The sequence below is a fragment of the Carassius auratus genome, unplaced genomic scaffold (assembly GCF_003368295.1).
Source record: "Carassius auratus strain Wakin unplaced genomic scaffold, ASM336829v1 scaf_tig00214947, whole genome shotgun sequence".
In the NCBI taxonomy this organism is placed as follows: domain Eukaryota; kingdom Metazoa; phylum Chordata; class Actinopteri; order Cypriniformes; family Cyprinidae; genus Carassius; species Carassius auratus.
Window position 1 is genome coordinate 1 of NW_020527875.1, and position 19,237 is coordinate 19,237.

The 19,237-nt window shown below is 34.9% G+C and overlaps 1 protein-coding gene and 1 pseudogene across 1 annotated transcript; both read left to right on the forward strand.

Annotated features, from left to right (window-relative positions):
• The first annotated feature begins 4 nt into the window (after nt 1-4).
• On the forward strand, nt 5-7,149 carry LOC113093290 (selenoprotein O-like; annotated as a pseudogene).
• A 1,993-nt stretch (nt 7,150-9,142) lies between these two features.
• On the forward strand, nt 9,143-16,130 carry LOC113093289 (mitogen-activated protein kinase 12-like). Its single transcript, XM_026259090.1, has 12 exons — nt 9,143-9,373; nt 10,859-10,988; nt 11,114-11,172; nt 11,283-11,394; nt 11,470-11,499; nt 11,589-11,636; nt 11,717-11,831; nt 12,106-12,177; nt 12,450-12,529; nt 12,630-12,708; nt 13,230-13,403; nt 14,187-16,130. The coding sequence occupies exons 1-12, from the start codon at nt 9,255-9,257 to the stop codon at nt 14,258-14,260; spliced, it is 1,092 nt and encodes a 363-aa protein (XP_026114875.1). The 5' UTR covers nt 9,143-9,254; the 3' UTR covers nt 14,261-16,130.
• The last annotated feature ends 3,107 nt before the right edge of the window (nt 16,131-19,237 follow it).

The following is a 19,237-nucleotide window of genomic DNA, read 5'->3' on the forward strand; positions in this document are numbered from 1 at the left end:
GGCAGTCTCAGGTCCGGCTCTGGCACTGCTGGGTCTTGATGCTGATGAGGTTCTGAAAGATCCACTAGGCCCAGAGTATCTCAGCGGATCTAAAGTGATGCCAGGATCAGAGCCTGCTGCCCATTGCTACTGCGGGCACCAGTTTGGACAGTTTGCAGGACAGCTTGGGGACGGAGCTGCATGTTATCTAGGAGAAGTGAAAGCCCCGGTGGATCAGAGCCCTGAATTACTGCTTGAGAATCCCACTGTACACTGGGAGATTCAGGTGAAGGGTGCTGGACTGACACCATACTCTCGGTAAGCCTTCTATTGCATTTTCACCGCTGCTTTGTCAACATTTTATGTGCTACATCATGTTTGTATTATCTTCTTTGACTGTTCGAAATGATAATTCAGGAGATGTCAGTTCCACTTTACTATTTCATTCCTTTTCTTAAGTTCTTTGTAAAATTTTGTCCGTTGTGTTCTTTTTAGACAGGCAGATGGGCGAAAGGTTTTGCGCTCCAGCATACGTGAGTTCCTGTGCAGTGAGGGCAATTTTTGCCTTGGGCGTCCCAACAACAAGAGCTGGGTCAGTAGTGACGTCAGATTCACGAGTCATGAGGGATGTCTTCTACGATGGCAATCCACGCATGGAAGATGCTCTGTGGTCTTGCGCATTGCTCCCAGCTTTATTAGGTAATCTTTTGTTGTTTTTTTGTACCTGAATGCTTTCTAGAGTAAGTGTTACTTTTAGTGTTATTTATGTACTATTATTATTTATTAATATGTGTGTGTGTTTTAAGGTTTTAGTAATTTTATGTGCTTTCTTCATTATCATTTTCATTTTATTTAGCTTTATTATTATTATTATTTTTTATTAATTTTAGATCTTGAACTTATTTTATTTTACTATTCAAGGAACATTGTCTTATTTTAATTTCAAATCAAATATTCATGTTTCTGTTTTTATTTCAGCTTTATTTAATTAGTTGAAATCGTTTTGGCTAATAATAACAACAACTGTCTTAACTATCTCTTTTTGACATTGATTTACAGTACTTACAGTTTTAGATCTAGTGTCCCTTGTAAAGGTATTTTAGGTCTAGCCGTCATTGTACTAGAATCTAGATGTTAAGATATTGACCTGATTCTTGATGTAGGTTTGGATCGTTCGAGATCTTTCAAACGAGCCGATGAGTTTCACTGGCCGTCAAGGTCCCAGCTATGGCCACGATGAGATCAGAACCCCAGATGCTGGATTATGTCATAGAGAGCTTCTACCCAGAGATCCATCAGAACCACTCAGACCGCATTGAGAGGAATACTGCTTTCTTCAGAGAGGGTAGACTGAGGTCTATTTATTGCTTTTAATAATACCATTGCAGCGGTTGTGGTATTGAGCCATTTAAACTCCACATAATTTTTTTTTTTTTATTATTATTCCAACAGTTTGTTGGTCTCATGCCAATCATCTTATAATCAAAGACCTTATTTACATGGGTGACTTTGACAGGCTAACATCATCAGATTTTAGCTTTTATCCACTGAGGCTATATTAAAGCATGTTAGCACTGAGCAGTGATTAAATAAGATAATAATACAAAATTTTATTTCCTTTTAAATAGAACTATTGTACATTGAAACTTATTTGTGACTTGCTTCTGAGTGTAAATACTAACTCAATGTTTCATTCTAATTCTTATTCTATTATTTTCCTAAAAATATTTATTTGTCTATTAATTTTATAATGGCAGATCAAGCTAGATAAGACAGGATATAATGGGATCTACATTTAGATCAGTAATATTTTAGATAAGCATTTGATATCAGATATAACTTTCTGTCTTATTGTGCTTTCTATATGTACTTGAAATATGCCACTTTTATTACTAGGTTACTTTACGAACAGCGAGGCTGGTGGCTCAGTGGCAGTGGGTGGGTTTCTGTCATGGAGTCCTCAATACTGATAACATGACATCCTGGGCCTGACTTTGGACTATGGGCCTTCGGTTTCATGACCGGTAAAGTCTGACATTATTCCCACTGTTTAACAATCATTTGCGCTCATCACCTTCAATTTCCTTGTTGTTGTTTTTTTCTTTCTAGTTTTGACCCAGATTTCATCTGTAATGCTTTCCGATGCTTCAGGCCGGTATACTTACCAAGCCCAGCCGGCCATCTGCCCGCTGGAATTTAGCTCGGCTCGCTGAAGCCCTGGAACCTGATCTACCTCCGGACCGGGCCGAACAGGTGCTGGATGAGTACCTGCCTCTATACAATGGCTTCTATCTGAGCAACATGAGGAAGAAACTGGGTCTGCTGAGGAAGGAAGAACCAGAGGACGAGACACTCATCACAGAGCTTATGCAGACTATGCATAACACGGGTATGAAGATAGTATGAGGAACGATCATCCTTGAGCAATTGTGTTATACACGGTTCTGTAAAATGTCTTGATGTGTCAAATATATTAGAAAAGTGGGATCATTTTATTCTGTCTTTGATTCTCTCTACCTTTTCTGCCTCTTAGGTGCGGATTTCACCAACACTTTCCCGTAGCTTGAGTCAGATTTTCCTGCCCAACACAGCAGGAGGGGGAAGATGAAAGTGAGGCTATAAAACAAGCCACAGAGCTTCTCCTGCAGCAGTGTGCCTCTCTAGAGGAGCTCAAAACTGCAAACAGACCCACCATGGATCCACGGTAACACCTCAGGGTATATTCTCATGTACACTACCATGCAAAGTTTGTAGTCATGAAGAATTGTAAATGTTTTAAAGAGATCATGCTCTTATGTGTACCAGGGCTTGCATTTATTTGATCTAATATACAGTAAAAACAGTTATATTGTGAAATTTATTACAATGTAAAATAATATTTTACTATATTTTAAATATAATGTGTTTCTGTGATGGCTAAGCTGAATTTTCAGCAGCATTGCTCCAGTCTTCAGTGTCATGTGATCCTTCAGAAATCATTCTAATATGCTGATTTGGTGCTCATGAAACATTATTAATGATTATTTATTAATGCTGAATTTTGGTGCTTAATGTTTTTGTGAAAAAACTTTTTGTAAATTTTTAAGGTCACTTTTGATTGGTTTAATGCATCCTTGCTGAATTCTTTTTTTTAATAATAAAATAAATAACCAACCATAGACCTTTAGATTAATGTATGTATTTAGAAATTTTTAGCATATAAAATGTAAATTGATTAATTGTGTATTAAACTATTTCCTCAAGCTCGTAAAAAAATGTGTTTTACCAACTAAAGACAGAATGGCACACTGTTCTCATCGTCTACTTTAAAGTGGGAATAGACTTTTGGACTGCTGTTCAGAGCAAAAAGATTTGGGCAGGCCTTCAGATTTGCCTAAAATAATCAAGTGTTTTTATTGTTAACTAACAGTTTTACATTTCCCTTTCGAAGTATTTGTTATTTGAAATGAAGCTGACGTAAAAAAAATATTAAAAGTTTCTGGCAATTGAAATAAGAAAATAAATCTAAAACTAGAAACATAAATATTTACAAGAATAAAAACTAAAACACTAGGTGACAAAAGCACTCATCAAAATTAGTAAAACTAAAATTAAAATGAAGACTGACAATATCTATAATAGTATATATAATAGTATATAAAGAAAACTAACTAATAATGGTCTAATGGTAAATATGGTCTAAAATGAAAAATAAATTGTTTGCATATTTATGTTGAGTGATCTTTTCTTTCCTTCAATATAGTGAACTTGCTATGCTGCTGTCCATGGCTCAGAGTAACCCTGCACTGTTCCAGATGATTTCAGACAGGAAGACAGTCGCCAGGCAGCTGGAAAGGCTCTCAAGATTGAAGGAGTTGATGGACACCACTACAGAACAACTAAGGGCCAAGCAGACTGAAGACTGGTCCCGCTGGATACAGAAATACAGGTACAGAAAGGAAGCTTTGAATTTTTCTGATGTGATGCATTCATTTCCAGTTAACAATTAAAAAAAAAAAAAAAAAAAAAAAAAAAAATATATATATATATATATATATATATATATATATATATATATATATATATATATATATATATATATATATATATATATATATTGTAAAGCAATGTTTTTTCAAGACCTTAAGAGGACTTGAAGAAGTATCGAATTCTTCAAAGTATTGAATAAGTATTTTTCCCTGCTACAATGTGCTTTTGCACTTATTGTCTCTCCAATTTCGAAGGCAGCGGCTTGCTTGTGAGTGTGAATCAGGGCTTGATATGAAAGAACTGCAGGAGGAGAGAGTACGCGTGATGAACAACAACAACCCGTATGTGGTTCTCAGAAACTACATCGCCCAGAATGCAGTAGAGGCAGCTGAAAATGATGACTCCTCAGAGGTGGGCCCTTACAAGCTTTGTTTTAGTTTTACTCTTTATTAAGAGACATGCACTATTGTTTTTCTTTTTTCTTTTTTTTTTATAAAATGAATGCTTTCAGTCAGTAAGGACATTCAATTGATCAAAAGTGACATTTTAGGAATTTTACATTTGTTATAAACGATTTTTTTAAATAAATTGTTATTTTATATATCTGTTCATCTAATAAAAATGAAAAAAAAAAAAACACACAAAGCACAACTTTTCAGAAAATTAAAGTTCAGCATTTTTTAATAAAACAATCATGTGACACTGAAGACTGGATTAATGACTGCTGAAAATTGCATTTTAACATGCGTGATCCCTGGACCATAAAACCAGTCTTAAAATGAAAATTATGTCATTAATGACTCACCCTCATATCGTTCCAAACCCGTGAGACCTCAGTTCATCTTAGGAACACAGTTTAAGATATTTTACATTTAGTCTGTGAGCTCTCAGTCCCTCCATTGAAACTGTGTGTACGGTCTACTGTCCATGTCCAGGGTCTGTTGTGAGCGCGTTCACAACGCTGCAGTGACGCTGCTGATGTGTTATCTTTGTTATTGTGGGCACCAGAAAACACGCCAGCAGGGTTGTACATCAACTGTTTCAGCAGTTGGACTCACAACAGACACGGAAGAGAAAACAATGCTGAATAAAGTCTTAGTTTTTGCTATTTTTGAACAAAAATTTATTTTTGATGCTTCAACAAATTCTAACTGACCCTCTTATGTCACATTGGACTACTTTGATGATGTTTTTATAACCTTTCTGGACATGGACAATATACCGTACATACATTTTCAATGGAGGGACAGAAAGCTCTCTGACTAAATCTAAAATATCTTAAACTGTGTTCTGAAGATGAACGGAGGTCTCATGTGATTGGGACGACATGCGGATGAGTTACTAATGACAATTTTAATATTTGTGTGAACTAACCCTTTAAGTCACTGGGGAATATTTTTAGCAAAAGCCTAAAAAACATTGTATGGTTTAAAATGATAGATTTTTCTTTTATGCCAAAAATCATGAGGATATTAATTAAAGATCATGTTCCATGAAGATATTTTGTAAATTTCCTACCATAAATATATAAAAAAACTTTTTGATTAGTAATATGCAGTGCTAAGAATTCATTTGGACAGTTTTTAAGGTTATTTTCTAAGTATTGATTTATTTATTTTTTATTCAGCTTTCTGCTGATGTATAAATCTCAATTTCGAAAAATTGACACTTAAGACTGGTTTTGTTGTCCAGGGTCACATATATCAAAATCGTTTAAACATTTGCTGTAAATTGTAATATTTCACAATATTATTAAGAGACTTCAAAAACACACACAAAAAAGGTTATAAATATTATGGTGTCTTTTAAGTTAATATTTTTTATTTGTGATTTTTATAATTTCTCAATTTATGTTATTGTATGGAATAAATTCCATAAAGTCTTAAAAATCTGCATTTAAACTGTCATTTTCTCAAATTCATTAGGTCCAGAGAGTTCTGAAAGTGTTGGAAAAGCCGTTCTCCGTGCAGGAAGGTCTTGAAAAGCCAGGCTGGGTGGGAAGAGGAGGAGCGGTGGATTCAGTAGAAAGAGATGAGACTGGAGAAGAAGGGAATACTTCAGGAGCAGAGGCTCGAGTGCTCGTCCCATATGACAGCAAGCCCCCCGTGTGGGCCAATGAGATCTGTGTCACCTGATCATCATAAAACCTTCATGACAACTAACCTGCTCATTTAAGCAGAATCATCCTGCAGAAACTGTTGAGGTGTCATTGAAGGTATTAAAAGAGGTATTAAACTCCTGTCTACCAGTTAAAAACATGCAGTAAGATAATGTGTAGGGGGCTAAATGATAATTCAGCACATTTATCTCTGTATATTTGACTGGTTTCAAATGATGACTTAGACCCCCAGTCTAACCATGACAGGTCTGAGTCTGAAAGATAGAAGTTATTATGCCTTTACTTTAGATTTGAAGTGAAACGCACAAGCCATTGAGCAACCAAGTTCCAAAGCTTAAACGCACAAACAGATGTAATCACTTACTTAAAGGGTCTCGTTTTAAATAATGTAGTTATATATGAATGTAGCACTGATTTATTGATTAAGTACTTTAGAAGTGTACCTTTTACATTTTAATTTTGGAGCCAACAGAGGTAGCACTGTATTTTCATATGATCTTTCTATTCCAGAAATGCCATTTTGTTTTTAAATAATTAAAAGAACTTTCATGTCTTTAAGAATAGATTTTCAACAACTGTGAAGAAATTCTCAGACATTATGTAATTTTTATGAACTTCCCTTATGAATATGCAATATTTCTAAGATAAAGTACTCATTTAATAAACATAACAAATAGCAGCTATGTGTTCTAATTTTGTAAACCACGATTATTTCTGTGAAGATGATGTTTTGCAGTTGTAAAAGACATTTGGGTGAGAGTTTATGGGAAAGCTGCTTCTTTTATTTTCATTTAGGCTGGAATGTCTGTCTGTGCCTGGGGCCCAGTACTTAGGTAACATGTTAACACAGGTTCAGATATGCTCCTAAATATAATAAGGCAGATTTCAACAGTGTCAATTACATTGAACTCCTAAAACCCTCGTTTTAATGTTTTTCAAAGCTGTGTAATAACAAACATGCATCAGTTCACACATTCACTGAAGGATGATCATGTTCTTGGTTATTTTGTCTCAATGACGCAACTCATGTATGGAAAGCTGTTTTGACATTTATTCCATTAAACCAACTGGCATATATTTTATGATGCATCCTTTTTTTTAATTACTAGTAAGTAATTTAATAATGATTAGAAGACATTTTCAATTTCGCTAACATTAATTTGAATACTAAGTATTTATTCTGTTAGCATCTAGAATGTAGTATTACATATTAATTACATAATAATAATAATAATAATAATAATTACTACTAGTTGTCACTAGTAATTATCTCATTTTTACTTCTTTGGGAATCTGTGTTCAGATATCAGCTGTTAATTTCAGAGAGAGTGTTTACATAGCAGCATTTTCAACACACAAAAAAAAAATGCAGCACATCTCTTTAAATACTGCATCTTAAATAGAAGCAATTTGGCCCATATTTTACAGAGGCCAACACATATTTCAATAAACAATAAGTATTTTGCTCAGTTTATAATACTAATAACAATTATAATTAAATCAATTTCATAAGAAGTATAAAGGGCCGTTCACACCAAGAATGATAACTATAAAAATAACGATACTAGCATCCACACCAGCGAACGATATTGTCTGTGTATTCTAAGCGGATGTGTGTCTGCTGCTTTAAATTCTTGAGCTCATTACAGGAGGATTGATTCTGATTGGTTGGCAATGTTTTTATCGTTCATCAGAAAAAAAAATCGTTCGGAAAGTGATTCAAACGATATTGTTTCTCTTTGCCTTTATCGTTATAGTTTTGGTCTGGACTCCGCTATTCTTTAATATTGAGAACGATATTTAGAACTATATCTTTATCGTTATCTTTATGGTTATCGTGCTTGGTGTGAACGGACCTTAAGAAGAGTTAATTTGTGGGTGGTTTTGGCGTCTTTGTTTCCATAGTGACAGAGTCTCCAGAGGGAGTGCCATTAAGCCTTTTCACACAAGCACAGCATGTGCTTAACCTGCACGGTTTAAAACATTAGAGATCACATCTTCCCTTTGAACACAAGGCTCTCACAAGATGAACTGTAGGGCTGAATGGGAAAGTTATCAACGAATCTGCTCAGTAACTAATGATGAACGCACAATTTGCTGAGAAGCTTGCTTACGGTGGACTTAAAAGGACAGTTCACCCAAAAGTTAAAATTGTCATCATTTATACACCCACAAGTTGTTGCAAACCTATAATAATTTATTTCTTCTGTTGAACAGAAAAGAAGATACTTTAAATAATGTGGGTAACCAAACAGTTTCTGGTCCCCATTGACTCTACAACCATCAGCTGTTTAGTTGAGACAGGTTCTTCAAAGTATCTTCTTTTATGTTCAACAGAAGAAAGAACTTTATTCAGGTTTAGAACAACCTGGGTAAATTATGACTAATTAAATTTTTGTATGAACCACACCTTTAAAGTGACAGATCCATGATTAATTGCTTCTAAAGGTATAGGACTAATGTTTTATTAAAATCAGAGCTTGGTAGAAATTATTACATTATTAATTAATATAATTAATGTTAGACCCTATTAATTTATCATTGATATTAGTCAAATATATATAAACAAATAATCATATATGTCATACAATTTGGCATTTTAAAAAGTAAAACAAAATGCTAAATTGTTTAGATTAAAATTGGACAAATGATTACATAATGTAGTCCTAATTCAAGCAAATAAAAAAATATATATATTAAAAATTAATCTCATCAAGGTAACAGCTGCAAAACTGTAAAAAAAAATAATAATAATGATTATTATAATAAAATTGCGTTCTGCTGCAAGTTTACATACTTGAGCATGTTTTTTCACGATTTATTGTTGAGCTATGAGTTCCTTACTGATTATTTGTGTCCTTGTCCCTTATTTTGCCACTGAAAGTGAACCCTATTATCTTAGAATATTAGTAAAACTGTGAAATATACTGGTCGCTATTTGGTTACTTACTAATTTATTTTTTAAAGTATTGGTAATATTAAAATGGATGTAACTTTGGTTTACACACAACAGCTTTATGTCAAAACTGCTTGCCATACACACGAACACGCCGGAGAGGCAGCGGTTACGCGGGCACGCACGGTCTATGAACGCGCACAGGTAGAGTTCTATAAACAGAGTTCAGGTTAACCTGGAAATCACAGTCGCGGTACTCGAGGAAGCAGATTTAAAGCGGCATTCACCAATATGTCTGACCTATCAAGACCTGGGTATTATCGCCAGGACGTGAATAAAACCATTTGGGAGGTACCGGAGAGATACAGAGATCTGAAACAGGTGGGGACCGGGGCATATGGTACAGTATGGTGAGTGTACTCTCATTTTCTGTATTTCCTGGAAAGAATCGTGCTTTATATTTCAGAAACACTTCACTCTAGCAGATCCATGTATCTGGCGTCTATTCAAAACAAACGATGTGGAGAGCTAGTTAAGCGCTTGCCATACTAATAGCTTCTTTTGTTGTAAATTCTATTATGAGTTCGAAATTAATGTACATAATAGTTTTTATTTCTTTGCCACCTGTCACCACCCTTGTTAGTGATAAGTTATTTCATTTTTGCTGGTAACAAATTGTATTGCCATTGAATTCTGTGGGAATCTCTGGTTTAGATATTTATTAATTAATTTAGCAATGCTGTAGTTTGTTTTCCAGCTCGCCTCGAACCTGTTGCAGTTTTACTTGTAGCTATTTAAATAAATTCTAGTGTCTATTCTAGTTGTCGTAGACACTAGTTTTAACTTGAGGGATAGATTAAATAGACACTAGCCACTACGGGAATCAGTATCTAAATAGTAATTTCACTAGTCACTATTTGATTACTTAGTTGTTTTTTGTTGTTGTTTTTGAAACATTAAAATTTATAATACTTTGGTTTACATAACAGCTACAGGTGCTTCTCAATAAATTAGAGTGTCGTGGAAAAGTTCATTTATTTCAGTAATTCAACTCAAATTTTGAAACTTGTGTATTAAATAAATTAAATGCACACAGAGTGAAGTAGTTTAAGCCTTTGGTTCTTTTAATTTTGATGATTTTTGCTCACATTTAACAAAAACCCACCAATTCACTTCTCAACAAATTAGAATACTTCATAAGACCAATAAAAAAATGTTAAAAACATTTTTAGTGAACGTCGGCCTTCTGGAAAGTATGTTCATTTGCTGTACATGTACTCAATACTTGGCAGGGGCTCCTTTTGCTTTAATTACTGCTTCAATTCGGAATGGCATGCTGGTGATCAGTCTGCGGCACTTCTGAGGTGGTATGGAAGCCCAGGTATTGACCCAAGCCTCAGTCCATTCCTTGTTATTGAATTGATTTTGCTTGATAACGTTATGAAGCTGTGGTTCTCTCAGCTGGTAGTCCATCTTTTTCTTTCACGCTTTTTCCTTCCACTCAACTTTCTGTTAACATGCTTGGATACAGCACTCTGTGAACAGCCAGCTTCTTTGGCAATGAATGTTTGTGGCTTACCCTCCGTGTGAAAGGTGTCAATGATTGTCTTGTGGACAACTGTCAGATCAGCAGTCTTCCCCATGATTGTGTAGCCCAATGAACCAAACTGAGAGACCATTTTGAAGGCTCAGGAAACCTTAACAGGTGTTTTGAGTTGATTAGCTGATTGGCTTGTGACCATATTCTAATTTGTTGATTCTTATAGAGTTGGTGGTTTCTTTTTAAATGGGAGCCAAAATCATAACAATTAAAAGAACCAAAGACTTAAACTACTTCAGTCTGTGCATTTAATTTATTTAATATACAATTTTCAATTTTGTGATTTACTCCTCAGCTATGCATTTGACCGGAGGACAGGGGCAAAAGTGGCCATCAAGAAACTCCATCGTCCCTTCCAATCTGACCTGTTTGCCAAAAGAGCTTATCGGGAGCTCCGGCTGCTCAAACACATGAAGCATGATAATGTAGGCCACCAAAGATTGAAACTCCATGATGAGGGTTTCTCATATGACCTGTCATAAATGAACAGATTTGCAACTTCATGCTGTGCTGTATTCAACAACCACTTTCTCTGGTTAAACCCTTACAGGTAATTGGGCTCCTGGATGTTTTCACTGCAGACCTTTCTCTAGACCGATTCCATGACTTGTGAGTATTTTACAAGTGATTTGACCATTTGGTCTAGCTGTGATTGTTTTGGATGTGTTGTGATTCTTGGATGCATGGCCATCATCTGATTCTCCCCATCTTTTGCACAGTTACTTGGTCATGCCTTTCATGGGTACTGATCTAGGAAAGTTAATGAAAATGGAAAGACTATCAGAGGACAGGGTCCAGTATCTGGTCTACCAAATATTGAGAGGACTCAAAGTGAGTATTGTATGTTTTTATTGATACTTACTTGCTCTGTCAAATATATTCCCATACATCTGTTTGTGTTCACAGTATATCCATGCTGCTGGAATCATTCACAGGGTGCGTAAGGTTGTTTTAATCATAAATACATACGCACACATGTATCTCTCACTGCAAAAACCTCTGACTTCATCTGTTAAAACCTGCAGGATCTCAAACCAGGCAATCTGGCAATAAATGAGGAGTGTGAGCTTAAGGTATCTTGCAATGAAGTGGTATTTGCATATTCATGCTGTGTGCCTCTTGTAGAGATAAAGCCTTATGTCTTATATTACAGATCCTGGATTTTGGTCTAGCTCGGCAAGCAGACAGTGAAATGACGGGCTATGTTGTGACACGTTGGTACAGAGCACCTGAGGTCATTCTTAGCTGGATGCATTACACAAAGACCGGTTAGTTCCATGTTGCATGCACAAATCTTTATATCTTTATTTATTAGGATTAACTGGTTGCATGCATTTTTGGAGTATTAACTGAGGTTGCTCTGTACTGTATTGTGAAACACTAATCCATACTTTGATTAAAAGCAAATGTTAATACTAAATAGAGATCAGTGTTAGTCTATTTTATTATATAGAAAATTCTGGATTAATGAAATAATGCACAATTGCTATTCAAACTGATGATAATACAGAGATATGTTTGTGTTTAAATGTTTCCCATCAGTGGACATCTGGTCAGTCGGATGCATCATGGCAGAGATGCTGCTAGGGAAACCACTATTCAAAGGAAATGACCGTATCCTTCCTCGCAGGAAAGCTGTCGATTTTATGCACAAATTTAGAAGAATATTGATTTTTCCAAAAACTTCTGCCATATGCACATAAACTGACAGTCACCATTGATAAGCTACTACTAAATATTGTAGAAACTTAATTTTCTGTACAGTTGCTTTGCAGTGATTTGTATGGTAAAAAGCGCTATACAAATAAACTTGAATTTCTGATGTGCTGTTTATTTCCCTAAATCTCATCCCCAGTATATTTGAATCCTTGACCATTTTCTACCAGACCTGGATCAGCTGATGGAGATCATGAAGATTACAGGGACGCCCACAAAAGAGTTCACAGCCAAACTCCAGTCTGAAGATGTGCGTTTCAATCATATTTTCATACTAAGACTAGTTTGCAGACCTCTCACCAGATATATCGTGAGACGTTAAAATCTAAACCACATGATATTTATTCTAGGCTAGAAGATACATAGCAAAGTTACCAAAACTTAAAAAGAAAGATCTCCGGGCAATGTTACCAAATGTTAACCCACAAGGTAAGAGTGTGTCTCTCTTGCTTAATGCAGAAAGGGAATGAATGTGTATTTTTCAAATGAATTTAATCAGGGTTATCATATATTATGCAGTAGAGATATCATTATTATAACTACTCATGAGAAAGTATTTTAAAAAGCATTTTCATTTAAAATGCATGCAATTTGAGATTACATTGAAAATTTGTTCTGTAAAAACAAATTAACCACCAAAACCACCATTTTTAACTTGTGCAGAAAAGAGGTGAATTTTTGTTGTTGTTGTTAAAATTGAAAATGTTAACCTAAAATGTTGACGTGTATAAAATGTTCATAGCTTTTTATCAACTTCATTTACTTTTATGCATTTGGCAGACGTTTTATTCAAAGCAACTTTTGACAACCCATGACTGTCGTGAATTGGTTTCCCAAGGAATGCAACTGCGATTTGATCCAAGTACATCTTTCATGAATGCATTTGATGTAAACAAGTATGAATGTCACATAATTGTTTGTCATCGACGGTGTTTTGATCTCCTTCTCAGCGATTCATGTGTTAGAGAGCATGTTGCTCCTGGACCCTGAAAATAGAATAACAGCAGCAGAGGGACTGGCGCTTCCTTTCTTCTCCGATTTTCGTGAACCAGAGGAGGAGACCGAGGCCCCACCGTATGACCATTCACTGGATGAGGCTGAGCAGTCATTGGAGCAATGGAAAAGTAGGTTTGGGGTTGTTCCACACATGAACTTAAAACCTTTATATGAGTGACTTTAAATTCACAGTAATGGTGTAATGAATTAGGCAACCAGTTGTCGCATGTCTCATTAGTTCAGTATTGATGGATTGTTTCTCATTGGAAAATATTGGGAGCAAATTTAGCATTTCATCCCTTGCTCATCAATGGATCTGCTGCAGTGAATGGGTGCCGTCAGAATGAGAGTTCAAACAGTTTATAACAACATCACAAGATTCCACAAGTAATGCACATGACTCCAGACCATCAATTCAAGTCTAGTGAAGTTTAAAGCTGCATTCTTGTAATAAACTAATTCATCAAGACATTTGTAACTTCTGTTGAGTTTTAGTCCTCTGTCCGTAATATTGCTTTGTCCAGTGAAAAGTCATCTGAATCAGGAGAGAAATATGCACAGATCAATCCCGGTGTAAGCAAAAATAGTTATGTCGATAAACAAATATGTTGGTGGATTTTGATGTGAGGACAACAAGTGATGGACTTTTTTGACTTACTGACAGCTTTTCGCTTCACAAGACATTAATTGATTGACTGGAGCGGATTACTTTTGCATTACTGTGATGTTTTTATCAGCTGTTTGGACACATGCTGACGGCACCCTTTCACTGGGTACAATGATGAGACAACCTTAGTGTTTACTCTTATGTATGGGAAAGTTTATTCTAGAGAGTTAAGAAATAACCGGTTTTCCTTTTTTGTCTATTTTTCTGTCCGTCTCTGTTCCTTCTGTTCCCTCTTTAACCCCAGAACTCACCTTCACTGAAATTCTGACCTTCTATCCGGCACCAGCGGTGGCAGAATCTAAAGAGACGGCTCTCTGAGATGATTATTTTTACATCATCCAGGCTTTACTTATTATTATTTTTTTCCACTTTCCATATACAGACTTTGAACTATTTTTGTGAGTGAGTATGCCGTTTATTTGTAGCTTATTATCCTGTTGTTTGCTAGTGTTTGGCACAACTGAACTATTGGCAGACTAGCATCATTTTGAGTGAGCTGAAGATTTTACTATAAATCTTTGCAAGTATGTAAAGTAGCTATTTTTATTAGTAGTATTTTCTCAAGCAAATCACATCACTAGCAAACATTAATTCTGACACCAATACACTGGAGATAATTTCACTGAAATGCTGCATTATAAATAAGTGCATGTTTTATATGGTTCATGTTTAGTCCTAAAATAGAAAAAATTAAATAGAAAAACAGGTTTCAGGTTTTTGCCAAACCCCACAGCCAAATACTTCAGTGTCTACAAGAGTAATAACTGTACATTTTAAAACGGTCCAGAAAAATCACTATCAATGTTTATGGTATTATATTTTTAAACCAGGTTTACAGAAAAAGAGAGGTAGAATGATTAAAAGATAATTTAATACATTTCCTGCTTGTGATGTTTCTAATTCTTATTCTTGGTTGTTGTTTTTAACTATATTTCTGTGTATTTGATGGTTGTACTTGAACTTGTTTGAGATTAAATAGAATTCTGGACAATGTCTCATGAAATCCAGCAGAGGGCGACATCTACACTTACTCTGCATTTTCTGTAAAAACGTTTCATATGAAGTTCTGTTTTTATTTATTTTATTAAATGTTTTCTCATGTAATTAATTTAGTAGTGAGTATTGCTGCTACATGCCAATACTGTGAAGGTATGTACTGTAGTTTGTTTGTTTTTTAGCTCAAAGTGCTCAGTTAACCACTGAACTTCTAGTTTAGGGACACAATTCCTTTGTGCCATGTGAGTCTTTCTCTGTTCCTGTAGCCCGTATTTTAATACCTGGCCTTTTTTGGCCTCTGTTTAGAGTCCTTGTGTGGTTCATGTGGTCAGAGATTGTTCCTCAAGGAAAACAGAGGAGGGGGAAACATACATTTTTCATCCTGCTTGCTTCTTGGCAGCCAGATGTACTGACGCTGAACGAAAGAGGAAGAGAAGACAGCAAGCAAAGCCTGCAAAGTTTCTTCTCTCATTGGTTTATTTAAAGAACTTCTCTGATTTGTTGACTCAAATATCTTTCCGTGTTTGTTAGAAAGTGTCTGAACAGCATAGAACTGAATACCAATAAGTCACTGAAGTTTAAAGCCGTTTCAAAATCTATTAAATCTACAAAATTTTATCTAGAAGGTTTTAAAGGAACGGTTCTCACCAAAAGGACTAAAAACATGCAGCTTTTCATGTCACAGGACGTTAATTGATGGATTAGACACGTGAATTAGGCTATTTTGTGAATTGTTTTTTTTTTTTTTAGCTGTTTGGACTCTCATTCTGACAGCAGCCATTCAACTGCAGAACATCCATTCATTAACAAATGGCGTAATGCAAAATTTCTCCAAATGTGTTCCGGTTAAGGGCATAATTTGAATGATGATACAGATACTTTATTTCTAATGCAATTACATTCAGACATTTTAAGTGTCCAAATACTTGCTGAGGCTACTGTATGTTTATACATATACAATTTCACAGATATCTCTTTAGACTGAGAAACTATGCCCAGTGAATAAACTGGTAGGATGTCCCTGTAAAGCCTCCCATCTTGTGCAACACTCCTGAAATGGGGTTAACATAATATTTAATTGCTTGCTTATGTTTGCATAGTTTAGATATATTATTGCATAAGTGAATTTGGCTTGGTTTTCTCAACATATACAATACTGTTCAAAAGTCTCTAATGCTGACCAAGGCTGCATTTATTTGATCAAAATTACAGTTATGCTATAATAAATTCTGAAAACATTTGTGCTGCTTGATTATTATTATTATTATGAGTCAGGATTCTTTGACGAATAGAAAAATCAAACGAACAGTATTTAAAATAGAAATTAGAAATATTTTGTAACATTATAAATGTTTTTACTGTCAAATTTGATCAATTTTGTGTCCTTGTTGAATAAAAGTATTAATTTCTTAAAAAACGTAATAACCCCAACGATATAAACAGTTTGGATGGTAATATATTCCGACTGCATGACAAAAATACCAATATATGTACAGTATTTGCTCTTGGCAAGTAGATTCAAAATTTTTAAACTACAACACAGTAAAAAAAAAAAAAATGTATGTGAATGTAAATGGTGAATTTTCAATAAATGAAAAAAAGACAAATGAGAAACAATTATTTTCATTCATGAAAATTTATATTGTGCTATTATTAACAGCTATTTTGCCTGTTAATAGAGTTTAAAAAATGCTTTTAAATATAAATCTTTTGGAACATTATGAAGATTGTCACATTTAAACAATTTAATGCATTCTGCTGATTATAGGTCTTAATTTGTTTCATTCATTAGAAAAAAATCTTACTGTCCCCAAACTTTTGAATAGCAGAGCACATTTTAAACTGTTTCTGAATTTAATAATCTCATAAGCAGTCTTAGTTGCACTGTGCAACACTGTCTATCTTACTCTCCTGCTTCATGCTCACTGCATATTTTACTGTTTACTTTCTCTCTGTCTCTTTCACAAGCACAGGGAGATGCACGTGCCTCCTCAATGTTTAGCTGATCTTGAGGAATCCTTTGGCTTAGCGGGCTGCGTAAGAGGAAATTCCACCGCCTCAAATGTTCTCAGTAAAGGCCCCAGTGTGGATCAAGGACCCGGACTCCCTGCAGCCCATCGAGTCTGCAGGGACAGCGAGGGCCCAGGAGGAATGAACCTGACGGTATACTGTACCACAGATGGTTCTCCTCCAGTCAGCAGACACATTATTGTTAGAATGGTATTTTAAGTATCACCATGCTCATAAAAATAACTGTAACCCAAAACATGTGTGCATGATCTTAAGAAGTTTTTATTGTTTTCATTCCACATCATAATTCTCTTGATGAAGAATAATAAAGAAAGGGTGAGAGTGCACATATCGCAGATTATAATGCATCAGGACTGTTTTCAGAAAATATTTAGCACAGTATATGCTGTCTTTTTCATCCTTAAGTGTTCTCTGATGGATTGTATGTGTTTTATCATCCAAAAGGCCCTAGAGAGTCATCATATGTAAAGGTTGCACTTGACTTGGCTCGACCAAACCTGTCAAAGTTGTAAGCTTTTCAGCTGCCTAAATACTGTGAAGGTCAGGTGTGGTTCCTTGATTTGATCTTGGAGAAATTCAGCTGTTTTAAAGAACAGAATGTTCCTGGTTGGAAGTGATGTAAGAAGAATGCAACAACACACTCCTGCTTTGGAAAAGTTCTGGGGGACTTTTAGATTTTTTTAGCAGTATTCCAAGAAATTGTGGTCGTGGTTTCACTGTGGTCAGTTATAAGCAGTTGACTCATAAATTAACTGTATATCAAAACAGCTTTTCAATGGTTCACCAGACATTTGTTCTTTTGTCAGGAGAATACTTTGTTATTGCTGACATTCAGTTTCAGATTATGGCAAGTTCTTGATTATTATTATTGTGTGTGTGTGTGTGTGTGCGTGTGTGTGTGTGTTTTATTGATCCAAAATCAAAAGCCAAAATATCAATGTCCAAGCATGTATAAAGATAAAAATGCAATACTAAACTCAAACATAATATAAATTTTAGGCTCTATCTATCTATCTATCTATCTATCTATCTATCTATCTATCTATCTATCTATCTATCTATCTATCTATCTATCTATCTATCTATCCTTAAAATTTAATGCTAAAGAAAAATTATATAAACAATATAATAACAACACATGTATCTATAAACAACATGCTTGCTAATTGTAAACTATCTTGTGTATCCTGTTAAGTGCTTTTGTAGAAACTGTGATGGAAAACAGTGGCTTAAAGTCAGAAAGTGTTCATTTGATATGGAACCTCTCCTCTTATTTCTCTACGGCAAGGTTACATAACTATATACTTACATAACATCCTTTACAGAATTTGGAGAGTGAAGGTAAATCAGAATTTTATGGTAAAATAGCTGTATAACTGCATACAGTATGGCAACAGTACGTATGAGATGTGCTTGTGGAGATGACAGGGCGAATGTAGATGGATATATGTTACGCTGTGCAAGAGAGGAATGGAATGAACCTTTGCTCAGTTACTGTAGCTCTCAAGGGACAGTGTCCAGCAGCAAGGTCAACGTTTAGGACATACACTTTGCTCAATACAATTACATCACAGTCCACTGTTTAGGAATTTCATTAGAGTTGCAAAATATGCGGCTTTCTCTGCTTAGGACATTTCTAAACTATTTGAAATTAAGTACATTTAGCTGATTTTAAAGAGGAGTTTTAAAATCAGCTAATCAGTTTTTCCATGTTTAACAGTTTTCTAATAAGTTCCCACATTCAAGATATTAGATTTATCATTTTTCTCAAAATCACACCAGAGCATTTTAGATGAAAGTTATGACTTCAAAAATGTTTAGCAATGTTCAGCATTCAGAAACAGACCAAGATCCCTATATTATTAATAAAACAGAAAGGAAATTGGGTGAATATTTATTTATGTGGGACTATTAATGTGAAACATTTAAATAAAACTTTGATTAAAATGTTATAAAATGTCGTCATTTTACATTACATTTATGCATTTATCAGACACTTTTAACCACATTTAAGCAAGTTGAAAAAGCTTGTTGTTATTATTATTATTAGAATTTCAAAAAAGTGCAAGGTGCTCTTAAAAAAAACAGTTATTTGTTTTACATTTTTAAATATATTTCTTGTCGTGACTGTTAAAGGGGTTAAAAAAGTGCACTGTCCATTTAATGGCATGCAGTGGCAGCTGTGCTGTTAACTTTGTCCCTGCCACACAAAGACACGTTAAAGCTACTTTAAAGGTCTACCATTCAATTGTCCTCTCCCTTTACACA

Coding starts and splice junctions, on each gene's coding strand:
- LOC113093289 (XM_026259090.1), top strand. CDS start 9,255: ATGTCTGACCTATCAAGACCTGGGTATTATCGCCAGGACGTGAATAAA. Junction 11,832..12,105: donor GATGCATTACACAAAGACCG/GTTAGTTCCATG, acceptor GTTTCCCATCAG/TGGACATCTGGTCAGTCGGA. Junction 13,404..14,186: donor GTCATTGGAGCAATGGAAAA/GTAGGTTTGGGG, acceptor CTTTAACCCCAG/AACTCACCTTCACTGAAATT.